This window comes from Mustela lutreola, chromosome 9 (genome assembly GCF_030435805.1).
Source record: "Mustela lutreola isolate mMusLut2 chromosome 9, mMusLut2.pri, whole genome shotgun sequence".
Taxonomy (NCBI): domain Eukaryota; kingdom Metazoa; phylum Chordata; class Mammalia; order Carnivora; family Mustelidae; genus Mustela; species Mustela lutreola.
The window spans coordinates 106434010-106458663 of NC_081298.1; the positions used below are offsets into that span (position 1 = coordinate 106434010).

General features: G+C 38.2%; 2 protein-coding genes across 3 annotated transcripts in view; both read right to left on the bottom strand.

Moving 5' to 3' along the window:
* CHMP3 (charged multivesicular body protein 3) overlaps positions 1-23930 on the bottom strand; it is a 49999-nt gene extending 26069 nt beyond the window's left edge. Inside the window, exons 1-2 of one of the 2 annotated variants that reach the window (XM_059188313.1) lie at positions 23796-23929; positions 130-190 (exon numbers count right to left, since the gene is read on the bottom strand). In XM_059188313.1, the coding sequence (XP_059044296.1) occupies positions 130-190; positions 23796-23840 (106 nt within the window). In that variant the 5' untranslated portion in view covers positions 23841-23929. Of the gene's footprint in view, positions 1-129; positions 191-23795 lie in introns of both variants that reach the window. The other variant, XM_059188312.1, reaches the window with a different exon arrangement.
* RNF103 (ring finger protein 103) overlaps positions 12716-24654 on the bottom strand; it is a 66854-nt gene continuing 54915 nt past the window's right edge. The window contains exon 5 of the transcript XR_009357339.1: positions 12716-12732. The gene's annotated coding sequence lies outside the window, so the exon portion shown is untranslated. The remainder of the gene's footprint in view (positions 12733-24654) is intronic.

Genomic DNA, 24654 nt, shown 5'->3' on the forward strand with positions numbered 1-24654 from the left:
ATAATTAAGACAACCATAAATAATTAATATAAGAATAAACTAGGCCTTACAATGGGGTAGATGCAATTTATTTTTATGAATATAAGATTAACAAGAAGGTAAGGAATAGGAGACAAAATTATAATTTACCTCTTATTTGCCTGTCAACAACTCTCATTTCCTTTCTTATCTTCAATGACCATTCATTGACCTGGGAAAAATTTTAGAAAAAAATTGTAAGAAAAGCCAACACTCCTAGTTCACCAAACTTTTTAAAAATGCTACATTTATTCTAGACAAAAAATAAATCCATTTCAAACAAAAGCTTTAGGGCCAAACTGTTTTTTTTAATCTTTTTATTCACAGTACAGAAGTCCCAATTTATTTAAAAATTCTTATCGGGCGCCTGGGTGGCTCGGTGGGTTGGGCCTCTGCCTTCGGCTCAGGTCATGATCTCAGGGTCCTGGGATCGAGTCCCGCATCGGGCTCTCTGCTCGGCGGGGAGCCTGCTTCCTCCTCTGACTGCTTCTCTGCCTACTTGTTATCTCTGTCTGTCAAATTAAATAAAATCTTTAAAAAAAAAAAAAAAAAAACTAGGTATAAAAATTCTTATCTGAAGGTAGGCAGTAAGAAGTACTTTATACAAGATTTCAGAGAGAGTTCAGGACCCTGTAGGTACATAAACATTTTTCAGGAGGTGCCCAGGCATAGTAAAAAGTGATCTTTAAAAGTTGAAAACCTTTCATTGGGGAGGGTATGTGCTATAGTGAGTGCTATGAATTGTGTTAAGACTGATGATTCACAGACTTGTACCCCTGAAGCAAGTAATACATTATACGTTAATAAAAAAATAAAAGTTGAAAATCTTTTGAAACCTATTTCAAAACCTGTACTTCCTGTGTCAAGAGTTCACCTTTTCCTTCCTCTTTTCAACAATAATGCTTCTTCATTTTACAAAGGACAGAAATTCCTCTGACCTATGTCTATTATAATGATATATTTCCCTTAGAGGCAAAAACATCTAAAGCACTAAACATAGAGCCAAATGGAAATAATAGTGTGGGTGTTGAAAAAGCACTGAACTACTCTAATGTCTATCGAATTCTTATGCAACTGAAGTGTTTTCTAATTCTTCAGTTTCAAAAGAAATTGAAGGAAAATCAGTTATCGGCTGATAATCATTAAAATGAAATTTATATTAAATAACTATATGCCCTTTGCCATAGGACACAGAATTTCAAAGAACTTAGTGACAATGACATAATAAAACTTCCATTACCATCGATTTATTTATATTAAGGGTGTTTCTCAGCACTGGAGTCTTATAAGACATAAAACAGGGCTTTCTTCCTGTTGTGGCAGCTTGTGATGAGGATCTCTTGTCTGTGCCCACAGCCATGCAGTCCACAGACTCTCTACAGTTGGTGCAGGTCTTTGGAGGCAGGAAGATGGGCACAGCTCTGGCACTCTGCCAATGGGGTAACAGCCTCATTAGGTGGATGGGCGTTCCCTGGAGATGATCCAACCATGCACAATGCAATCCAAGCTACTGAACCCTCTTCTGTTTCTGGGCAAGGAGTGATTAGCTGGCATGGAACCCTCAGACTATGAAGGGTGGTGGTCGTAAGACACAGATTCACACATTCAGTCCACCTCCAAGCCAGGGAGGCCTATTACCAGAAATAGGTGGTTAGGCTTCCAAGAAGATTAAAGACCTCTTCATCTAGTATGACTAGATGCTGCTGGTAGCTGACCCCCATCACTGCAAATCCAAAAAGTTTGCCTGTGATCACTACCAAAAATCGAACCAGTAAGCCCATCAGGAGAATAAGGATTCACCTTTACAAAAAGCAATGACTGCGGGATTTAAACTTACAAATAATGAGGCAGGAATAGAATTGATGCTGAACCTTGTAGCATTCATCTATGGGGACATAACTACAGCATTAAAAAATTTATAAAAATATTGGGACACCTTTGGCTCAGGTCATGATCCCGGGGTCCTGGGATTGAGTCCCACATCAGGTTCCTTGCTCAGTGAGGAGCCTGCTTCTCCTTTTGACTGTTCTAAATAAAATCTTAAAAAAAAAAAAAAAAATCTATACAATTAAGAGAAAGTAGACTTCCAATAAATTTCACTTTTTAATGATTTCATTAAAATCCTTATTTAACAAAATATATAAAAATTTATTTTGCAAAAGCTGTAGTAACTCCAACCAGAAGAAATATTAAGGTACTTAAAATTACATGGATATGTGATTTTTAGAATTTTAACATTAGGTTTATATATTTCTTCTTTTTTTTTAAAATTTTATTTTATTTGACAGACAGAGATCACAAGTAGGCAGAGAAGCAGGCAGAGGGAGAGGAGGAAGCAGGCTCCCTGCTGAGCAGAGAGCCTGATGTGGGGCTCGATCCCAGGACCCTGGGATCATGACCTGAGCCGAAGGCAGAGGCTTTAACCCACTGAGCCACCCAGGCGCCCCAGGTTTATATATTTCTTAAGGTAAAATTCATATAACATAAAAATAACCATTTCAAAATATACAATTCAATGGCATTTAATGACTTCATAATGTTGTAGAATCATCAACTCTCCCTAGTCTCAAAAACTTACTAACATCAGAAGAACACAACTATACTCTTTAAATAATCTCTCCCTATGTCCCCCTTCCCCCAATCCCTGGAAACCACTAATTTGCTTTACCTCTTTTGATCTTTTTACTTTCATATAAAAGGGATCATACAACATGTGGTCCCTTGTGCCTGGCTTCTTTCATTTAGTGTAGTGTTTTGGGAGTTCATCCATGTTGTGGCATATATCAATATTTCAGTCCTGGGGCGCCTGGGTGGCTCAGTGGGTTGAGCCTCTGCCTTCGGCTCAGGTCATGATCTCGGGGTTCTGGGATTGAGTCCCGCATCGGGCTCTCTGCTCGGCGGGGAGCCTGCTTCCTCCTCTCTGACTGCCTCTCTGCCTACTTGTGATCTCTCTCTGTCAAATAAATAAAATCTTTAAATTAAAAAAAAAAACTTCAGTCCTTTTCATGGCTGAATAATATTTGTTATACTTATACAACACAACTTGTTCTTTCATATATCCTTTGATGGACCTCTGGATTGTTTCCATCTTTTAGTTACTGTGAATAGTGCTGCTATAAACACTTGTATACAAGCATTTACTTGAATTCCTATTTTTGATTCTTTGGAATATGTATCCAGTAGGAGCAGAATTGCTGGGGCATATGGTGATTCTATGTTTATCTTTTCAAAGAACTCCAAAACTATTTTACAAATTAGTTTTACCATTTTACATTCCCTCCAGGAATGTTCAAGGGTTCTTATTTCTCTACATCCTTGCCAATACTGTCAGCCTCCAATTTTTTAATAACAGTCAACCTGCTGGATGAAATGAAGCAGTTATTTCATTATGGTTTTGATTAGCATTTCCTTAAAGATCAATGAAGTTAAGTATCTTTTCATGTGCTTGTTGGCCACTGGAACATATTTTTTGGAGAAATGTCTATTCACGTCTATTCATTTTTAATTGTCTTTTTGTTGCTGGCTGTATGAGTTCTTTATACATTCTAATAGAACCTTATCAGATGTAACATTTACAAATAAATTCCCCCATTCTATAAGTTATCTTTTCACATTCTTGATGTCCTTAAGATGCACAAAAGCTTTAATTTTGATGATTTTCAATTTGCCTATTTTTTCTTTTGGTGCGCATGCTTCTGATGCCATAGTTAAGAATCCACTGCCAGATAGGAGGTCATAAAGATTTGCCCCTAGGTTTTTATCTAAGAATTTTATAGCTTAATAAGGGTTTTAATTTCTGTATATAGAATGATGTAGGGGTTGAGTGAATATCCACTTATCCCAGCACTATTTGTTGAAAAAACACTACCCTTCCACTATTAAATGATCTTAGCACCTTGCAGAAAATTAACTGGCTATACATGATGGGTTTGCTTCTAAACACAATTTTATTCCTAGTCTATACATCTATCCTTATGCCAGTACCACACTCTTAACATTACCATAGCTTCACAGTAACTTTTGAAATCAGGAACTGAGAGTCCACCAAATTTTCTTCTTTTTCAGGATTGTTTTGGCTATTCAGGGCCAGTTGTACTCCATATGAAGTTGGAGATCAACTATTTATTTTGGAATTTTGATAGGCATTGTACTGAATCTTTGGGTGGTACTGCCATCATAATAGCATTAAGTTTCACAATCCATGAATTTGAAATTTTTTCCAGCAATATATTGTAATTTTCAGTGATTTGCTTCCTTGGTTAAATTCTTTCCTCGGTATTTTGTTCTTCTAGATACCTTTGTAAATGATTTTATTTCCTTTTAAGATTTTTCACTGGTGTGAAAAACAATGAAATACTTTATGCTTGTCTTAAAACCTGTCAATTTGCTGAATTCACTTATAAGTATTAGTGCGGATTCTTTGGAGTTTTCTATATATGGAATCATGCCATCTGCAAAGAAAGAAATAGTTTCACTTTTTCCTTTTCAGTGTGGGTATCTTTTATTTCTTTTTCTTGCCCAAGTGCTCTGGCTAGAACTTCTAGTACAATGTTGAATAGTAGTGGCAAAACCAGGTTATCTTTGTCTTGTTCCTAATCTTAGGAAAAAAGCTTTAGTTTTTCACAATTCACTATAAAATTAGCTGTAGTTTTCATAAATGCCCTTTATCATGTTAAGAAAGTTCCCTTCTATTCTTAGTTTGCTGAGTGTTTTTAAATCACAAAAGGTATGTATGTATTTTGTTTCAAGTCTAATAGGATGACTTTTATTTCAAGCATAGAAGTGCTACATTAAGAGAAACCCATATGGTGAAAACAGAATGGAAGTAAATGGCATTTCTCCTTTCAAGAAGAAAGAGAATAATTTAAAATGTCTGACTATAAATAAGAATGTGTGCATGTATGTTTTAAATGAATATTGATGGGAATCACATTCCTGTGATACTTTTAAGAGAGTGATGTAATAATTTTACAACATTTATAATATGCCAAAAATTAAAACCTGTACAACTCTACTTAAAACCTCATTATGATAAAAAAAAATTAAATGATGATTTATAACTATTCAAAAGGGCACACAAGTAGTCAAAATTATTTTAGGAGATACATGAAAAAATTTGAAAACACGGTTATAATCTAACCAGAACTTTCAGAATCAGCAGAAAAGGAAATCCAAGTCTCACAATTCAAATGTTCACTGAGCTCAATGTGCTACTGATGCAGCAGGAAACAAAGATTCTACCTTATGAACTTACATTCTAAGGAAACAGACAGTAAGTAAATAAAAAAGGAAATACTCTGTCACAAAATGAGAGCTAAGGAGAAAATGAAGCAAGGAAAATAGGATGAGGGCAGTTGTTGGGGGGAGGTTTGCAATTTCATACAGGGTGGTGGAAGAAAGCTCAACAGCTAAGGTGACTTTTGAGCAGACTTCGAAAAATTTGAAAGGAAACCATGTAACCATCCACTATGGGGGGGGCAGGGAGGACTCTAACATTTTAATCAGAGTGAAAACAAACACCACTAAGGGACCTAAACAAAAGAGTATCCTTCCCTGTAGACCAAAAATGAATTTGGATAAATAATTTTGTTTGAACTAACAACATGGATGAGTAAAGCTATTTGATTCAGGTTTATAGAAAAAATACTGGGACTCCTGGGTGACTCAGTCAGTTAAACATCTGATTCTTGATCTCAGTTCAGGCCATGGTGTCAAGGTTGTAAGATCAAGCCCTACGTCCAGGTCCACACTGAGCATGGAGTCTGTTTAATATTTTCTCTCTCCCTCTCCCTACACCTCTCCCCCCAATTCCACCTATATGCACTCTCTGAAAGAAAGCAAAAAAGGAAAAAAAAATTATCTTTTATATTATAGTTTTATAAGGCAGCAAGTAACTCCTAATCCTATTCATTATAAAGCTAAACATAAATTTTAGATTTTTATTCTCATGGGTCAAAGTACTGATTATGATTAGCTCCTATTATTTCTAATGCTTTCAACTGCTAATTCCTGAGGATACCCAATCAGGTGGAAGCAAGGCACCCATGAGTACAAACCTGTAGCAGTTACAAGAATTCCAGGAACCACATGTAAGATAAGTTTCACAATTTAAATCCAAATCTTAATGCAAGGCAGAATGAACCAGTGCAGTGATTTTCAAACTTGTTTTTAGTAATAGAATCTTTCAAATAAATCTAACATGAAACTCCACAAATATAAGAAGTATAATATCAATACACACTTATACATGATCAGATTGAAAATTTTTACTACTATAAATAAATGATAGGTTATCTGTCTTGATGAAAGACAAAATTTTAAATGCACTGTTACAGTGTTACACCAACCTTAGCATCCAATTTATTTCTGTATTTTGTTTCCATGTCTAGTATTGAGAAAATTCTAATTCAAAAAGAAGCTATTTCTTATGCTATTACTACAGTTTGTCTTTCAACTTAATGTTATCCATTGCTTAAATAAACCCAGAAGCTCAAAATAAGTCATTAAAAACTGGTTGTTTTAGGGCAACCTAAGTGGCATAGTTGGTTAAGCATCTGATTCTTGGTTTCGGTTCAGGTCGTGATCTCCAGGTCATGAGATCAAGCCCCACATCGGACTCTATGCTCGGCGTAGAGTCAGCTTGCATTTCTTTCTCCTTGTCCCTCTGTCCGCCTCCCCATCCCGTGCCGTGTGCATACACTTTCTCCCTAAAACAAATGAATCTTCAATTTAAAAAAACAAAAAACAAAAAAAAACTTGTTTCAAAGTTTCTCATTACAGTGCTTAACTGCTCATATTCAAGGGGTGAGTACTCAATCCAATACATTAGATGACAATGGTGAAATGACTTTTGTAAAAATGCACCGTTGCACTATTCATAGTAGCAAAAGACTAGAAACTACCTAACATATATCAATAGAACACTAAACATATTAGAGAATTTCCATAAACTGACATTATGCTCTAACTAAAAAGAAAAAAAGCAATGCATCGAGGACTACCCATGGAATTAACTCCCAAAATATAAAGGAAAACAGCAATGTAAACGACATTTACAGTATGACATATGTTAGAGAAAGAGGGATAAAGAGAGAAAGGAGAAAGAGAAGGAACAGAGGAGGAGAGGAAAAGAGGTGGAAAAAGGGAAAGACAGAGATATTTAATGTTCATATATTATAGACTATCACTGGGAAAATCCATAAGAAATTAGGCTGCTTTCAGGGTTGGAAACTGAACAATTTGTGAACAAGAGTGAAAGACTTATTTTTTATTTTTAAGATTTTATTTATTTATTAGTAGGCAGAGAGGCAGGTAGAGAGAGGGGGGAGGCAGGTAGAGAGAGGGGGGAGGCAGGTAGAGAGAGGGGGGAGGCAGGTAGAGAGAGGGGGGAGGCAGGTAGAGAGAGGGGGGAGGCAGGTAGAGAGAGGGGGGAGGCAGGTAGAGAGAGGGGGGAGGCAGGTAGAGAGAGGGGGGAGGCAGGTAGAGAGAGGGGGGAGGCAGGTAGAGAGAGGGGGGAGGCAGGTAGAGAGAGGGGGGAGGCAGGTAGAGAGAGGGGGGAGGCAGGTAGAGAGAGGGGGGAGGCAGGTAGAGAGAGGGGGGAGGCAGGTAGAGAGAGGGGGGAGGCAGGTAGAGAGAGGGGGGAGGCAGGTAGAGAGAGGGGGGAGGCAGGTAGAGAGAGGGGGGAGGCAGGTAGAGAGAGGGGGGAGGCAGGTAGAGAGAGGGGGAAGGCAGGTAGAGAGAGGGGGGAGGCAGGTAGAGAGAGGGGGGAGGCAGGTAGAGAGGGGGGAGGCAGGTAGAGAGAGGGGGGAGGCAGGTAGAGAGAGGGGGGAGGCAGGTAGAGAGAGGGGGGAGGCAGGTAGAGAGAGGGGGGAGGCAGGCTCCCCACTGAGCAGAAAGCTCTATGTGGGGCTTGATCTCAGGACCCTGTGATCATGACCCAAGCTGAAGGCAGAGGCTTTAACCCACTGAGCCACCCAGGCGCCCCAGATTTAGTTTTCAGGATACATAAAGATATACTTTGCTGCCTTTTGAATTTTGTAGTATGTACAAATATAATCTATTTCAAAAAATATTAAAAAAAAGAATAAGGAAAATATCAGGTTCTGGATTGGAAGAATAGTGTTAAAATGTTCATGTTACCCAAAGCAACCCACAAATTCAACGCAATTCCTACCAAAATACCAACATCATTTATCACAGAACAAGAATACTAAAATTTGTATGCAACCACAAAAGACTCTGAATAGCCAAAGCAAACTTGAGAAAGAAGCTCAAGGTATCATAATCCTGATTTTAAAATATATCACAAAGTTATATGTAGTAACAATATGGTATTGGTAGAAAAATAGATCAGTGGAACAGAAGTGAGAATTCAAAAATAAAACCCAAGCATATATGGCCAGTTAATCTATGACAAAGGAGGCAAGAATATAAAATGGAGAAAACACAATCTCTTCAATAAATGGTGCTGGAAAACTGGACAGCTACATGTCAATGAATGAAACTGGCCTACTTCTTTACATCATTCACAAAAATAAACCCGAAATGGATTAAAGGCCTAAATGTGAGACCATAAAACTCCTAAAAGAAAATTTTAGGCAGTAATCTCTTGGACATCAACTACAGCAATATTTTCCTCAGGCAAGGGAAACAAAAGCAAAAACAAATCATTAGGATGATACTGAGGTAGATGATATTGAACTAGATGATACTGAACTAGATTCTGCACCATGAAGGAAACCATCAATAAGATGGAAAGGCAACTAACTGAGTGGGAGAAAATATCTGCAAATGATATATCCAATAAGGGTTAATATGCAAAATATATAAGGAACTCCTATAACTCAACACCAGAAACACAAATAATCTAACTAACAGGCAGAAGACATAAAGAGAATTTTTCCAAAGAAGACATACAGATGATCAAAAGACACATGAAAAGATGCTCAACATGACCAATCATTAGGGAAATGCAAATCGAAACCACAATGAGGTATTACCTCACACTAGTCAGAATGGATAACATCAAAAAGACAAGAAACAAGTGTTGGTGAGGATGTGGAGAAAAGAAAGTGCTCACACATTCTGGCAGGAATGTAAACTGGACCAACTGCTATGGAAAACCGTATGGAGTTTCCTCAAAAAATTAAAAATAGAACTACCATACAACCCAGTAATTCTACTTCTGGGTATTTACCAGAAGAAAATGAAAACACTAATTCAGAAAGATACATACACCCCATGTTTACTGTAGCATTCTTTACAACAGCAAAGATATGGAAGCAACCTAAGTGTCTGTCTATAAATAAATGAGGAAGACACACACACACACACAACTCAGCTGTAAAGAGGAATGAAATCTTGTCATTTGTGACAGGAATGGACCTAGAGGGTACTCTGCTAAATGAAATAAGCCAAACAAAAACAAGTATCACATGGTTTCATTTATATAGATGATCTAAAAAACAAACACAAAAAAATAACAAGAGAGAAACGAACTCATAAATACAGAGTACTGGTTGCCAAAGGGAAGAGAAGTGGGAGGATGGGCAAAATGGGTGAAGGGGATTAAGAAATATAAACTTCCAATTATAAAATAAATGAGTCACGGGAATGAAAGTTCAGAGAATTCAGTCAATAATATTGTAAAACATTTATTACTGATATTCATAATTTATACAATCACTGATCTCTAGGTTGTATAACTAAAACTTATTGCATAACAACTATATTTCAATTAAATATTTTATTTTATTTTATTTTTAAATATTTTATTTATTTATTTGACAGACAGAGATCACAAGTAGGCAGAGAGGCAGGCAGAGAGAGAGAGAGAGAGAGAGAGAGGAGGAAGTAGGCTCCCTCAGAGCAGAGAGCCCGATGTGGGGCTTGATCCCAGGACCCTGGGATCATGACCTGAGCCGAAGGCAGAGGCTTTAACCCACTGAGCCACCCAGGTGCCCCCAATTAAAATTTTAAAATGTAAGACTATTTTACAAATTTTAAAAACTGAGTTTATAAGTGCTTTAAATCATCTTTGTTAGAAATACTTAAAAATTCTATAATATTAGACTCACTGAATCTTTATAAATTGTTTTAGATATCACACTCCCTTCTGTTATATAGTCACCCAAAACTTCAAAACAGTTAAACCGAAATTTTGTTTCAGTTTCATAAATGACATTTAATCAGCTTCTTCTACAATAAAAAGTTGAAAAAAGTAATATGTGTGACAAATGATAATTGAAGATTAATGTCAATGTGTCTTCGTTACAGGGGAAAATAACAATTGATGGATTACCTACACTTACTTCCAAATCAGAGCAAAATAAAGTCAAGTTTTTTGGCTTAGTGAAAAATAGATTTTCATCTCTTAAAAAAGACCTTCATGTCCTAAGTCATACATTTCATTTTAAGGACCAATATAAAGCATATATAGGATAACAACAGGAAAAAAATAGCAAGAAGGAAAATTGTGCAAATGGCTGCACATTTCCCTGTCCCACTTTGGGAAAGGAAATTTACCAGACTCTCATCTTCTTTTAGTCTTCTTGTGTCACCAGAAGTGGGCAAGAAATTAAATACTTAGGAATGTCATAGTCCAGGGACATAGGCCACTAAACATAGACTTAATAAGATTGTAGAATGCTTCCAGCCCCCCACATCTTCCCACCACACCAACAGAGCTACAGTATAACAACCAATTACAGCTAAAAGAGATGCAAAATGGGAGTTGTTATGAATGTTCAAGATAACAAAGGAGGTAAATACAAGGACACTAGAATAACTTTAATCCTATAGCACCTACAGCTACAGCAAATATTAACAAACTCCTAGCCTGACTAAAATAAAACCTCATACTTCAGACCAATTTACCTCAGTTCCTATTACCTTATATATCATGTCCAGTTTTCAACATGAAATTTCAAGGCATTCTAAAAGGCAAGAAAAAGTACAGTCTGAAGAAACAAAGCAAGCATCAGAACCAGGATTAGATGTGACATAAAGTCTGACATTCTGATTCTTATGGGAAAAAAAAGTCGATATTATCCAAGAAGAGATGGATAATGAGGGCAAGTACAGGGATGGAAACACTAAGAATCAAAAGGAAATGCTAGAAATATAATATCATAGCAGAAATGAAGAATACCTTTGAGAGGTTGATCAGTAAACAAGACATAGTCGAGAAATGAATCCATGAATTGGAGACACTGAAATTTTAAAAAGAAAAACATGAAAATGAAAAGAAAAGAATGTCTAAGAACTGTGAAACAATTTCAAAAGATGTAATACATAATTGGAATACCTGAAGGAGATAAAAGGGGAAATGGAACAGAAAAATTACTTGAAATAATGATGGCTGAGAACTTTCCAAAATTAATGACAGACACCAAACCAAAGATCCAGGAAGCAAAGAGAACACAAATGAGAATAATGGTCCAAAAAAATGACAAATAGTAGATATCATATTCAAGCTGCAAAACACCAAAGCAAAGAGAAAATCTTGGAGGAAAACAAAGCAGAAAGAAAACCACTTTATCTATAGGAGAACAAGGCTGAGAATTACCAAGGACTTCCTGTTAGAGACTATGCAAGTACAAAGAGGATAGAGTTATTTAAAGTGTTGAAAAAAAAAAATCACCAACCTAAAATTCTATGTCCAACAAAATTATCTTTCAAACGAGAAGGAGAAATAAAGACTCTCAAGTAAAAATTGAGGGCATTCATCACAGATTTGGCCTACCAGAAATGTTTAAACACAGTTCTTTAGGGAGAAGAAAAATTATGTAGTTAGAAACTTACATCTATATAAAGAAAGGGTATCAAAAAAATAAAAGCAAATTTTTACTTTCCTTATTCTTAAGTGATTTAAAAAATAACTATTTAAAGTAATAATAGTAAATGTGTACTGGATGAAAACACTATACAGATAAGTGAAATGAAAGAAAACAATGTCATATTGGACAGGAGGGAGGATTGGGAATACAGTGTTAGAAGAATCCTCATTTCACATTTCATGTGAAACAGCATTATGTTATTAGCTAATAAATTATTAGTTATAAATTAAGTTTGTTAATTGTAAATGTATTTCAAAATCTGGGATAATCGCTAGAATTTTCTTAAAAACATACAATTGATATGTAAAAACACGAGATAAAATGAATCATAAAGTGCTCAATTAAAACAACACAAGGCAAAAAAAACTTTTTTTGAGATGGGAAAAAGTAACAAAGTATAATAGACACCAATTACAACACTGTAGATGTTGATGCAGCTATATCAATAGTAGTTTTAAATGTGAAGAGTCTAAATAAACCAACTAAAAGATGGTGTGCCAGAGTGGGGGAAGGAGGAATTAAAATCAAGACCCAACTATATGTTGCCTACCAAATACCCACTTAAATATAAAGACTAAGATTAAAAGGTTAAGGCATACAGAAATATACCATGCAAACACTAATTAAAAGCAAGCTGTGGGGGCGCCTGGGTGGCTCAGTGGGTTAAGCCGCTGCCTTTGGCTCAGGTCATGATCTCAGGGTCCTGGGATGGAGTCCCACATCGGGCTCTCTGCTCAGCGGGGAGCCTGCTTCCTCCTCTCTCTCTCTCTGCCTGCTTGTGATTTCTCTCTGTCAAATAAATAAAATCTTAAAAAAAAAAAAAAAAAAAAAAAACAAGCAAGCTGTGGGCGCCTGGGTGGCTCAGTCAGTTAAGTGTCTGCCTTCGGCTCAGCAGGTAGTCTGTTTCTTCCTCTCCCCCTTACTCCCTGCTCATTCTGTTTCTCTCTAATAAATAAAATCTTAAAAAAATAAAATAAAAAAAGCAAGCTGTACTCCTACCTCCAGTATATGGAGTCCAGTTACATGAGTCAAAGACCTAGCTAAATCTATAAAACTCTCAAAGTATCAGATTTAGCAATGGATAATTAGAAATGTCCCAAAAGCATGAATAAAAACAGAAAAAATACATAAACTGAACCTTGTTAAAATTAAAAACAACTGGGGGACGTGGTGGCTCAGTTGGTTAAGCCTCCACTCTTGGTTTAGGCTCAGGTCAAGATCTCAGAGTCCCCAGATGGAGCCCTGTGTCAGGCTCTGTGCTCAGTGGGAAGTTTGCTTCTCCCTCTGCCCCTCATGCTCTCTCTCAAAAAAATCTATTTAAAAAAAAAAATTTAAAAACAACTGTGTAAAGATTATCAAGAACGTAAAAAGATAACTATAAATTTGGAGAAAATATTTGCAAATCATGTATCTGATAAGAGCTTATTATATGTAATGAACTCTGACAACTCGACAACAAAGTCAGCCTAATTAAAAATCGTGCAAGGACATAAATAGACATTTCTTCAAAAAAGACAAATGGTCTGGAAGCACATGAAAAGATATTCTACTTCATTGGTCATTAAAGAACTACAAGTCAAAACCATGAGATACTACCTCACCCCCCAGCAACTGGGCTATCAAAACAAAAACAAAAAACATTGTTGGCAAGGATGTAGAGAAACAGGTACTATTTTATGTTGCTGGTGGGAATGTAAAATGGTGAAGTCACTGTTAAAAACAGTTTTGGAGTTTCTTAAGAAGGTAAATAAAGAATTACCGTATGAGGGGCACTAGGTGGCTTATTGGGTTAGTCTCTGCCTTCAGCTCAGGTCATGATCCCAGGGTCCTGGGATCAAGCTCTGAGTCGGGCTCTCTGCTCAGCCGGGAGCCTGCTTCCCTTCCTCTCTCTGCTGCCTCTCTGCCTACTTGTGATCTCTGTCTGTCAAATAAATAAATAAAATCTTAAAAAAAAGAAAAAAGAAAAAAAAAGAATTACCATATGATCCAACAATTCTACTCTTAGGTATATACTCCCAAAAATTGAAAACAGGTACTCAAACATTTAAGAAAAAAGTGGTAACAAATTTCAAAATAAAATCTTCAAGAAAAGTATGTGGGAACACTTCTTTTTTAAAGATTTTATTTATTTATTTGATAGAGAGCGTGCATCAGTAGGCAGAGCTGCAGGCAGAGAGAGAGGGAGAAGCAGGCTCTCCACTGAGGAGGGAGCTTATTAACTAATTTCTAGGAGACCAGCATTATCCTAATACCAAACCCAAAGACATTACAAGAAAGGAAAAGTACAGAGTAGTTAGTATTGTTCATGAACACAGATGTAAAAGCCCTCTACAAAATGTTAGCAAATTGAATACAAAAATATATAAAAATAATTATAAACCTTAGTTTATAATTACCAAGTACAATTTATTCCAGGTATGGAAGGCTGGTTTAAAATTCAACAATCAATCACTGTAATCCACCACACATCAGTAAGCTAAATAAGAAAAATCATAAGAATTGACAAAGAAAATCTGACAAGATCCAACACCTACTCACAATAAAACCTCACAGCAAACCTGAATGAAGGAAAACCCCCTCAATTTAATAATAATTAAAAAAATCACAACCCCCAGGGAACCTGGGTGGCACAGTCAGTTAAGGATACTTGGTTCTGGCTCAGATCATATCAGTCATAAGATCAAGTCCTGCATCAGGCTCTGTCCTCAGCATGAAGTCTGCCTAAGACTCTTTCTCCCTCTGCCCCTCCCACTGTGCTTGCTCTCTAAATAAATCTTTAAAAAATTGCAGCCCCTCCAATTACACCTAACATCATAAGTAATGGTAGAAAATTAGAAGCTTTCACCCTAAGGTTGGAACAAAGCCTCTACTCCTATTCAACATTGTAGTGAAGTCCCCACTAATACAGTAAGACACGCAAAAGAAATAAAAGGCATACAGATTGGGAAGAAAGCAATTAAACAGCCTTTTTTTTTTTTTTTTTTTTTTTTAAAAACAGAGGACACTGTTTTCTATGGGGGAAAAAAAATCCCTAAGAATCATTAATATCAAAAAAAAAGAAACCTCCCAGTACTAAAAAGTATAGCAAATTTTTAAGACAGAATGTAAATATATGAAAGTTGACTGTTTTCCAATATACCAGTAATAACTAGAATCTGAAATTTGGTTGGGGGGGGCCTTTACAACAGCACCAACCAAACAAAAAACCCAATCAAGTATAAATCAAACAATATGTATAGATAAGATCTACTGGAAAACTATAAATTGCTGATGAAAGAAATCAAAGAAGATATAAATGGAGAGACCAGTCCATGTTCATGGACTGGAAGACTCAACATTAAGGCATCAATTCTCGAGCTCTGCAGATTCAATGCAATCCCAATCAAAATTACCACTATCCATAATTGTAGATATCAACAAAGAAATTCTAAAATCTATATGTAAAGACAAATGACCAAGAATAACCAACATAACAGTGAAGAAAAACAAAGCTGAGGGATTCCCCACTATCAAACTTCAAGACTTACTATAAAAGGTACAGTACTCAACAGAATAGTATCAGCCAAGGAACAGACACACAGATCAGTAGAACAGAATGGAGTCCTAGAATTTGACCCACATAAATATACTCAACTATATACATGAAAGTAGATATTTAAAAATTATCATATAATTTATTGTTTCAGGGGTACAGGTCTATGATTCATCAGTCTTATACAATTCACAGCAACTACCACAGCACAAACCCTCCCTACTGTTCATCACCCAGGTACCCCATTCCTCCCACATCCCTCACTCCAGCAACCCTCAGTTTTTTCCTTAGGTTAAGAGTCTCTTATGGTTTGTCTCCCTTTCCTTTTGTCTTATTTTTCCCCTTGCCCGATGATTCTCTGTCTTATTTCTAAAATTCCTCTTATCAGTAAGATATGATAATTGTCTTTCTCCAAATGACTTATATCGCTTAGCATAATACCCTCTAGTTCCATCTCTGTTGTTGCAAATGGTGAAATTTCATTTTTGTTGACTGCATAATATTCCATTATGTATATATACCACTTCTTTAACCATTCATCTTTGATGGACACCTAGGCTCTTTCCATATTTTGGCTCTTGTGGACTGAAAGTAGATTTAAAAAAAAAAGATTTTATTTATTCATTTGACAGAGAAAGAGACACAGCAAGAGAGGAAACATAAGCAGGGGGAGTGGGAGACGGAGAAGCAGGCTCGCAGGGAGCCCAATGTGGGGCTCGATCCTAGAGCCCTGGGATCATAACCTGAGCCAAAGGCAGACACTTAATGACTGAGCCACCCAGGCACCCCTGAAAGTAGATTTTTAAAAAAATAATTAACTGAAACAAACTCATTTTTAAATGGTCTAAATTCAAATCTTGCAGATAATGCTGATTAAGCTCAATTTTCATTTTAATAACAGCTTAATAAATTATACCCTAAATTCATACTTGAAGTATTTTGATAACTAGAAGCACTGAGGCGTGAATTGGAACAATTTAATAACTATGTAGAAGGTGGTAACTAGGGACACATGGGTGGCTTAGTCAGCTGTGTCGGTCTTCAGCTCAGGTCAAGATCCGAGGATCCTGAGATCAAATCCCACATTGGGCTTCTTGCTCTGCGGGAAGCGTGTTTCTCCCTCTGTTTGCTGCTTCCACTGCATGTGCTCTCTGACAACTAAATAAGATCTTTAAAAAAGAAGGCGGCGGCGGTGGCAACTAATGGATAGAACAATTTCAAATGACCATCAGAAAATATTTCTTTCCCCAAATGTTAGCAATAGTCAGAAAAATAGTTAAAGAACATGTTTTCTGAACTTGTATATATATATACATCTGTATATTTTGTATATTATATACTTGTATACAATTGTATATTATAATTACTTAGACTGTCAAAAGTCAAAAGGTCAAAGAGCTTTTCTTATTCATTTAGCCATTGCACAATGTCTGGCACAAAGCAGATGCTCAATAACTTATGTTGAATTCAATTGCATGGAATATGCATTGTGAAGGGGCATAAAATTTCAGCGATTAGTAACAATGAAAATGAAACTTTATATGTTTTTGAATGTCAAAGTTTCACAAAATCTTGTTAAAAAGAAAAGAAATAACTTTAAAAATCAAAAGAGACTTTGCAAAACAAAAATATACCTAGGGAGAAATGGGAACAACCAAAATTATCCAGCCATACCCGTGGTTCTCCACTTGACTGTATATAGAAGTCACCTGGGCAACTTTAATACCAACTTAACTGGGCTAGTAGTAGAGCCCAAATAATAGACTTAAACTCTCTAGGTGATTCTAATGTTCTATTAGGGTAATGTTCTATTAGTCCAAGACAAACAACTCAAGAAAATGTATCAAACAAATCTTAGAACTGTAAAGATCACTACAAAAACGGGAAATTGAAAATAGATAAAAAGGAAATTAACGTTTTAGTCCCGGTATTATTTTAATAATAAATGAAAAGTATATGTAATCGATAAGTAAAGGTGAAAATTTAAAAATGAACACAGTATTAAACAAATACATCTGTAAAGTAGACAATATGCTATGAAAACCAAAAGGAATCTACAGAGTTTCAGACTATCAAGAAAACACTTTATACAAGTTCATTCATAGAGTCTATGACATGCCAAGCAAACTGGGCACAGGAAATAAGAGGGCATTTTCCAATAACAGTGTGGAGATGAACAGTAAGCCAAATAAATGAAAAACAAGATTATTGAATTTCTGTTACCATCCATCACTGAAATTAATTCCAGATGGACTGATAATTTAAATACAGAGTACAAAACTGTGTTACTCTAAAAAGACAGTACAGAAGAGTACCGTTTATGATTTTAGATTTAGGAAAGGGTTTCTTAAATAAGCAGCAAAAATCAGGGACCGATGGGTGGCTCAGTTGGGTAAGCATCTGCCTTTGGCTCAGGTCATGATCCCAAGATCCTGGGATGGAGTCCCACATCAGGCTCTCCGCTCAGAGGGGAGCCTGCTTCTTCTTCTGCCTGCCACTTCCCCTGCTTGTGCTTGCTCCCTCATGACGGCACGCTCGCGTGTGCGTGCACTCTCTCACTCTGACAAATAAGTAAATCTTAAAAAAAAAAAAAAAAAATCAGTAAGTGTAAAAGACTGATATTTTTAACTATGTTGAAATTAAGAATTTTTATTCATCATAAGACACTATTTAAAGAAAGGAAAAAGACCACAAATTTGGAGATCTCACCACATAAATGGTTACAAATAAAAAGCATTTATAAAAAGTTGGTATCCAGAATATATAAAGACATATTCAGAATAGAGATTTCCTATGAGTCAATTTTCCTGAATTCTGCACACTATATGAAAAATCCACAGGATAATTTGTCTCTGGATAATGTTATCTCCTTCCAGAGAAGACTTACATTTGCTTTTGGCAAACACCTAGCCTAAGGGCCCTGGCAATTGGTTTTTAATTAAATTTAATGAATGCAATCAGAGATGTGAAACCGGACTTCAGTCTTTGTGAAAGCCATTTTACTCCCAGCTCACTGCCACTGCTCAAGTGTACCCTTCTCAGAGACCCAACCAAAAGCCTTGGGAATTTACCTGAATAGTATTATCACTGGTATGCCCTGAACTCTAACCTTTGAACTATATCTAACCATAGGGTCTGTGAAGAACTCCACTCAAATCCTCAGTTTCTTAACCACTGCATTAGGAATTAGAGGATCTCTTTAGTGGGACAGTGGTCCCAAATGACTGGGCTCATGTAATCGAGCTTTCCTTTTTTTCTGGGATTTTGATTTTGTAATTCTTCACTGCTTTAATAATTTTAAGTGATTACAAATAGTTGGGCTTTTTATCTAGCTCTTCTAGTTATATTTGGCAGAAGGGCTGGTTTCAAACAACCTAGTCTCTAATCACCTCATGTGTTTTTTAAAGGATGATTTCTTAGTTCTCTCCAATTAAAAGGCCTAGAAGCAAGAACATTCCAGTAGCATTAAGTACCATGAGCACCTAAATTTTGTTTTCTAAATACCATTCCCTCTAAAAGAAACCAGTGCTCCTTAGAGAAATGGCTGATTCCAGGTCCCAGGCTAGGAGATTCTAATCACACTGCTACAGACAGAATGTTTATGTCTCCCCCAAATTCCTATGTTAAAACTTAATCCCCAATGTGATAGTGTTTGGATGCCGGGCCTTATGGAAGTGACTGGGTCATGAGTGCCAAACTCTCATGAATGAGTTTAGTGACCTTACAAAAGCCAACCCCAGAAAGCTTGATTCCTCCTTCTGCCATGAAGACACAGTGAAAAGACAGCCATCTATAATTTAGAATCATGTCCTCACCAGACACTGAATCGCTGGGTACCTTGGTCTTAGGACTTCTTAGTTTACAGAACTGTGAGAAATAAGTTTCTATTGGGTGTAAGCTACCTAGTGTAGTCAATAGTATTTTGTTACAGCAGCCTGAGCAAACTAAAACAGGCATATATATATATATATCTCCCCCCTACTTTTGCCTTAGCTTCCTAGCACCTCTTCCTAATATATATATATATATATATATATATATATATATATATATATATATATATATCTATCTCCCCCCTACTTTTGACCCTTAGCTTCCTAGCACCTCTTCCTAAAGGTGATGTCTGTAAACTGGGATTCTGTGTATTCTTCAAGATTTAAAACATACATATAACTAGAAATTCACCAAAAGGAACAAATAACTGAACTTAGGTCAAAATGTGCCTACTGTGATCACTGTCAGATAGATATACAAAAGGACAAGTGGGATGTACTTCAAATATGTAACTGTTCTCTCATTACCTCTACTTCTGCTCATCAAGCAAATATCTGATAGGCACCTTGCTCTTGTTAAGGGAATTCAACACTATGCTGACTCAGTGAATGATAAAAACATGATACTTGCTCTCAAGAAGCTTACAATTTTGCTGAGCGGACACAAGTAGAAAAATATTCTCCCAGGATAACCTTTTCTCTGTTTTCCTTGATCTCCTGAATTCTCTCCAAAATGGACACTGTGGTTCCTTCCCCTCCACCATCAATATCCCATCAAACTGCTGTTTTCCTGAATTCTCCTATTTTCAGTTCATGGTACCAAACTGAGGGGAATAACAGGTTGCTGTTTAACCTCACCTCCACTCAACCCTTAAGAATCAGCTTTGCATTCTTATTCCAAACCCAGTAGATCAGCAAATTCCGACCACATCCTAAATATTTCTAAAATCCATCCTCTCTATCCCCATATTTCCACTACTGGTTAAGACCAGCATCATCTCTCACCTGGACCACAAACTGACTCCCATACCTAATTCTCTTCCCTCCAATTCTTGCTCCAAACCACTATTCTGAATGCTCCCATCTCTAGTGGGTACGACTCACAGGACTTTGCTTATCTACCTCTGCAATTTTATATTTGACACTGCCATCACTTCCCCCTGCATCCCATTCAGTTATTTCATCCTCTAACCACACCTGAGTTCTTTCTGGTTCCTCCAATCTATGTTCCACACTTCCATGCCTTGCACATGCAGTTTACTTTCCTTGGGATGCCCCCTCTTTCCTGATCATCCATCCATCTGATCTTGTGATAAGATCTAGAAACCCTCCCTGATCAGGTCTTCTTCCCCGCATTGAAAAGTTAATCACTGCCCCACTGTGACATCACAGATCTTGTATGCACTTACACCACTGCCCTTATTTACTCTAAAATAAGAGGATTTATTCACATGCCAGTCTCCCCCAGTAAACTTGGTAGTCTTTGAGGTTGTAATCCAGTGTCTTACTTTGAAAACCTGGTATCCACCCAATACACACGAAAATATCTCAATAAATGTTTATTGTATGAACTAAGTAAATCAACCCTTCTCTTATTCTCCATCTCCCTGTCTTATCTTTTTTTCTGACAACAACCCACAACCATGAGACATGACTTCGTTTAAGGATAGAAGTTAGTCATAGGATTTAGGAATTCTGATGCTATGACTATACTACTCTAGCCAAAGGGTAAATCAGCGAAATCCCTGTGTAAGGATAGCACAATTTTCTAGAAGTACCTTAAGTCCAACAGAACAATCTCTTTCCAACACAATCTCATGTCCTCTTGATTCCCATTCCAACATAGTCACAGGTTTCTAACTAAATTACAAGGCTCCTTCTTCCTTAGCAGGCCCAATCTATTCATCACATGGGCACTTTAAGGTAGAACAAGTTTCACCACTTAAAAGTCTCCATCAATGCATCAGGGATGCCTGCGGGCAATAACTTTAGTCTGTAAGGCTCCTTAAGTAGCCATAATGTTTCCCTGATATATCCCTTGAAACACTGTTCATCTTAAGACCATTTGGCTTTAGGAATATTTGACCACCAATTAAATAATACTAAAAATCCTATAAATAGTCAAGAACAATTCATAGGAAGGTGATGTGTGGAAAAAATGATAGTAAACGGCCAAATCATTTCTGATCATCCCAGTCTGGGGGTGATCACTCCAACCTCTGAGCTCCTGTAACTGTTTATATAGTACCCAATCAAGACTTGTTCTTGAAATGCTTATCTTACTTGCTAGATGATACATTCCTTCAGTGTTTATTTCATCTGTATGATATCCCACTGGCAGGCATATATATTTTTTTTAAAGATATATTTATTTATGAGAGTGTAGAGGGAGAGAGAAACCCAAGCACAGAGAAACCCAAGACAACTCCACACAGAGAGCAGAGTCCTGCATGAGGCTCGATTTCATGACCCACAAGATCACAACCTGAGCAGAAACCAAGCTGGAATCCCAACTGACTGTGCCACCAGGTGCTCCCTGACAGGCATTATTTTATAAAGCAATCTCATGGGCGCCTGGGTGGCTCAGTGGGTTAAGCCGCTGCCTTCGGCTCAGGTCATGATCTCAGGGTCCTGGGATCGAGGCCCGCATCGGGCTCTCTGCTCAGCAGGGAGCCTGCTTCCCTCTCTCTCTCTCTCTGCCTGCCTCTCTGTCTACTTGTGATCTCTCTCTGTCAAATAAATAAATAAAATCTTTAAAAAATAAATAAAAAAAAATAAAACAATCTCATGCATAAACCCTAAATGTACTGGTTGTTGACTCACTTTCCTAGGTATGATGCCGTACTGGAAGGTATTCTGACATATTCTTAGCAATTATATTTATCCTTTAAAAATACTCTAAGTGTTATACAAGAAACACATATACGAGAGATCAGTTTAAACAGTAATGGAACAGTTTTCCCAGAATCTTGTTTTATGAATGGCAAAGCTAAGGTCAAACACTGGAGGAAAATAATCTTTCCCTAACATCAAAAATACACTTCTACAATAACAAGCATCTTTGAATACACACACACACTACAAAATGTGCATCTGCAGAATGCTCTACAGCTTACAAAGTAATATCACACGCTCCTACCTCATTTCAGCTCCACAATTTTTATTTTACCAGGGAGTAAAACTGAGTAAGTTGCCTACAGAAATTAACATTTATAGAGGATGTAGTGTTCTAGGACCTATGGTTAACAAATATAACCATCATTAACACACATTATATGTAAGCAACTTCATGATGTAGGACATTGCTTTCTAAAAACATGCCTGCAGGGACGCCTGGGTGGCTCAGCTGGTTAAGCAGCTGCTTCCGCTCAGGTCAAGATCCCAGTGTCCTGGGATCGAGTCCCACATGGGGCTCCTTTCTCGTCAGGGAGCCTGCTTCTCCCTCTGCCTGCCATTCTGTCTGCCTGTGCTCGCTCGCTCTCTCCCTCTCTCTCTCTGACAGATAAAAATCTTTAAAAAATAAATAAAAAATAAAAACATGTCTGCAAAAGCTGCACAGGTGAGATCATTAAATACAGGATTTCGGGTTTTTTTTTTTCTTCATTATGGGTAAATTTGTACTGGGTGTTATAAAGCAATGCTTCTCAAACTTTAGCGTTCACAAAAATCAGTGAAGATCTTGTTAGAATTCTAATTATGGTTAAAAAGCTCTTGGGCAGGGCCTCAAGATTTCTAACTAGCTGCCAGGTAATGCTGACGAGGCTGGGCTGCAGTTGGGTGGCCAGAGTGTAGAATATATAAAGAATTACCCCTAACTAACACTACCAAAAAACTTAACAAAACTTTACAGTGTTTTTTTTTTTTTTTCATCTTCCATGACTCTGAAGTGAAACTTTCATCATTTCTACTCGACAAGACTAAGGCACAGAGAAATGAACTTTCCTTAGAGGACAATGCTGGGGAACCAGGATTCAAACAGGAAAACGGACTCTGCGGGGCACTGAACCGCTACACACTACACCATTATCTCAGTTTACAGGTAGATCCGGAGTTCGAAGCCAGGTCCTGAGTTAGCTTTAGTACCATTCCCACCAGTCGGGTCCTTACTATAATTAACGTGCCTGCAGTCAACCTCACGTTGTAGGGCAGCGAAAGAGGAAAAAGGAAGGAGACCCTCCCATTTAACACAGGAGGTTAGAGGGAAGGGTCGGCGGTGGCAGGGCACCCTGGGGTCGACTCTCGGGCTACCGGCAGGTGCGCCAACTGTCCGGAGGCGGGCGTTAGGGGCGGGGCGTCGGCCAGGGAAAGGTTCCGGGCGGGACGTACCAACGCGCGCAGGGGAAAGGCTTTCCTGCGGCCAGAACCGCCTGGCTACCTCCGCGCCCGGGGCCGGGGCTCCGAAACTCTTTATCCGGCTCTCGGCCCCTCTGTGGAGTGCTGACGGAGCAAGGCTCTCTTTAGCCACAGCCGCCTCCTCAGAGATTCCTCCTCTGGCCCCTCGGTGGAGTGGAAGGCCCCGGAAATGGGGGCCGAGCGGCACCTGGCCAGCCGGGAGGGAGTGTGGCCAGGCGCTTACGAACTCCACTACGCCCCACGCAAATCCCCCGACTCTTCTGTCATCCCCGTAGCCCTTACCAGCTCTTTGGGCGGCTTCTCCTGGGTTTTCCCAAACAGCCCCATGGCGAACCAAACTCGTCTTGCCCCTTCCGGCTTTCCGTTCCCTGCGCCCAGGCAGGTCACGGGCAGCCGCCTGGGCGGGGCAGGCGATGGGGAAGGAGCCCAGACTCCCAGAAAAAGGAGCGGCCGCAGGGAGGGTCGTGCGCATGCGTCCGGCACATGCGCAGAATTGAGCTGGGCGGGGTTTCGTCGGAAAGGTTGGTGGTGTTGCGCATCTTCTGGTAGGTGTTTTGTAGATGCTCCCGACGAGTTAGGCGTGTTTTAGCCAGGTGTGGAAGTGATTCCTTTGGAAGATACGAATTTATTAGCTACATGTGGTGATTGCAGCTGCTCCTTATACTTCCGCTAAATCTGTATGTTGTTGCACAGAAATCTGTATCTCCGCCTGCACAAGGTCCAGTTACAACCACGTTGCGAACGGCGTGTATCTCCTAGGCACATCACAAAGCCAGAAATGACCCCTTCTTCCTCCCTCTAGACTTACTCCTACCCTGTGTGGTCGCCGCCATCACCTAATCATTCTAACCTGGGCATTATCTTCTCTCCTCTTATCAAGTCTCAACAATGGTAACATCTCAATGTGTTCGAACTCCCGCTGTCACAGTGTCACAATGTTCAAGCCATCGTCATTTCCCACGTGGATGATTCCTGCCTGGCATTTGTGTGTGTGTCGTCCTGTGCGCCGCATGGACCATGACCTTAATCAAATTCTCAAAGGAATCTGTGATTTAAAAGGACCAGACTCATTTTAGCCTGGTAAGCTGATTGAACCTGTGCAGTGAGCTGATGGTTGCTGTCATTACCAAAGGTCTTGGTA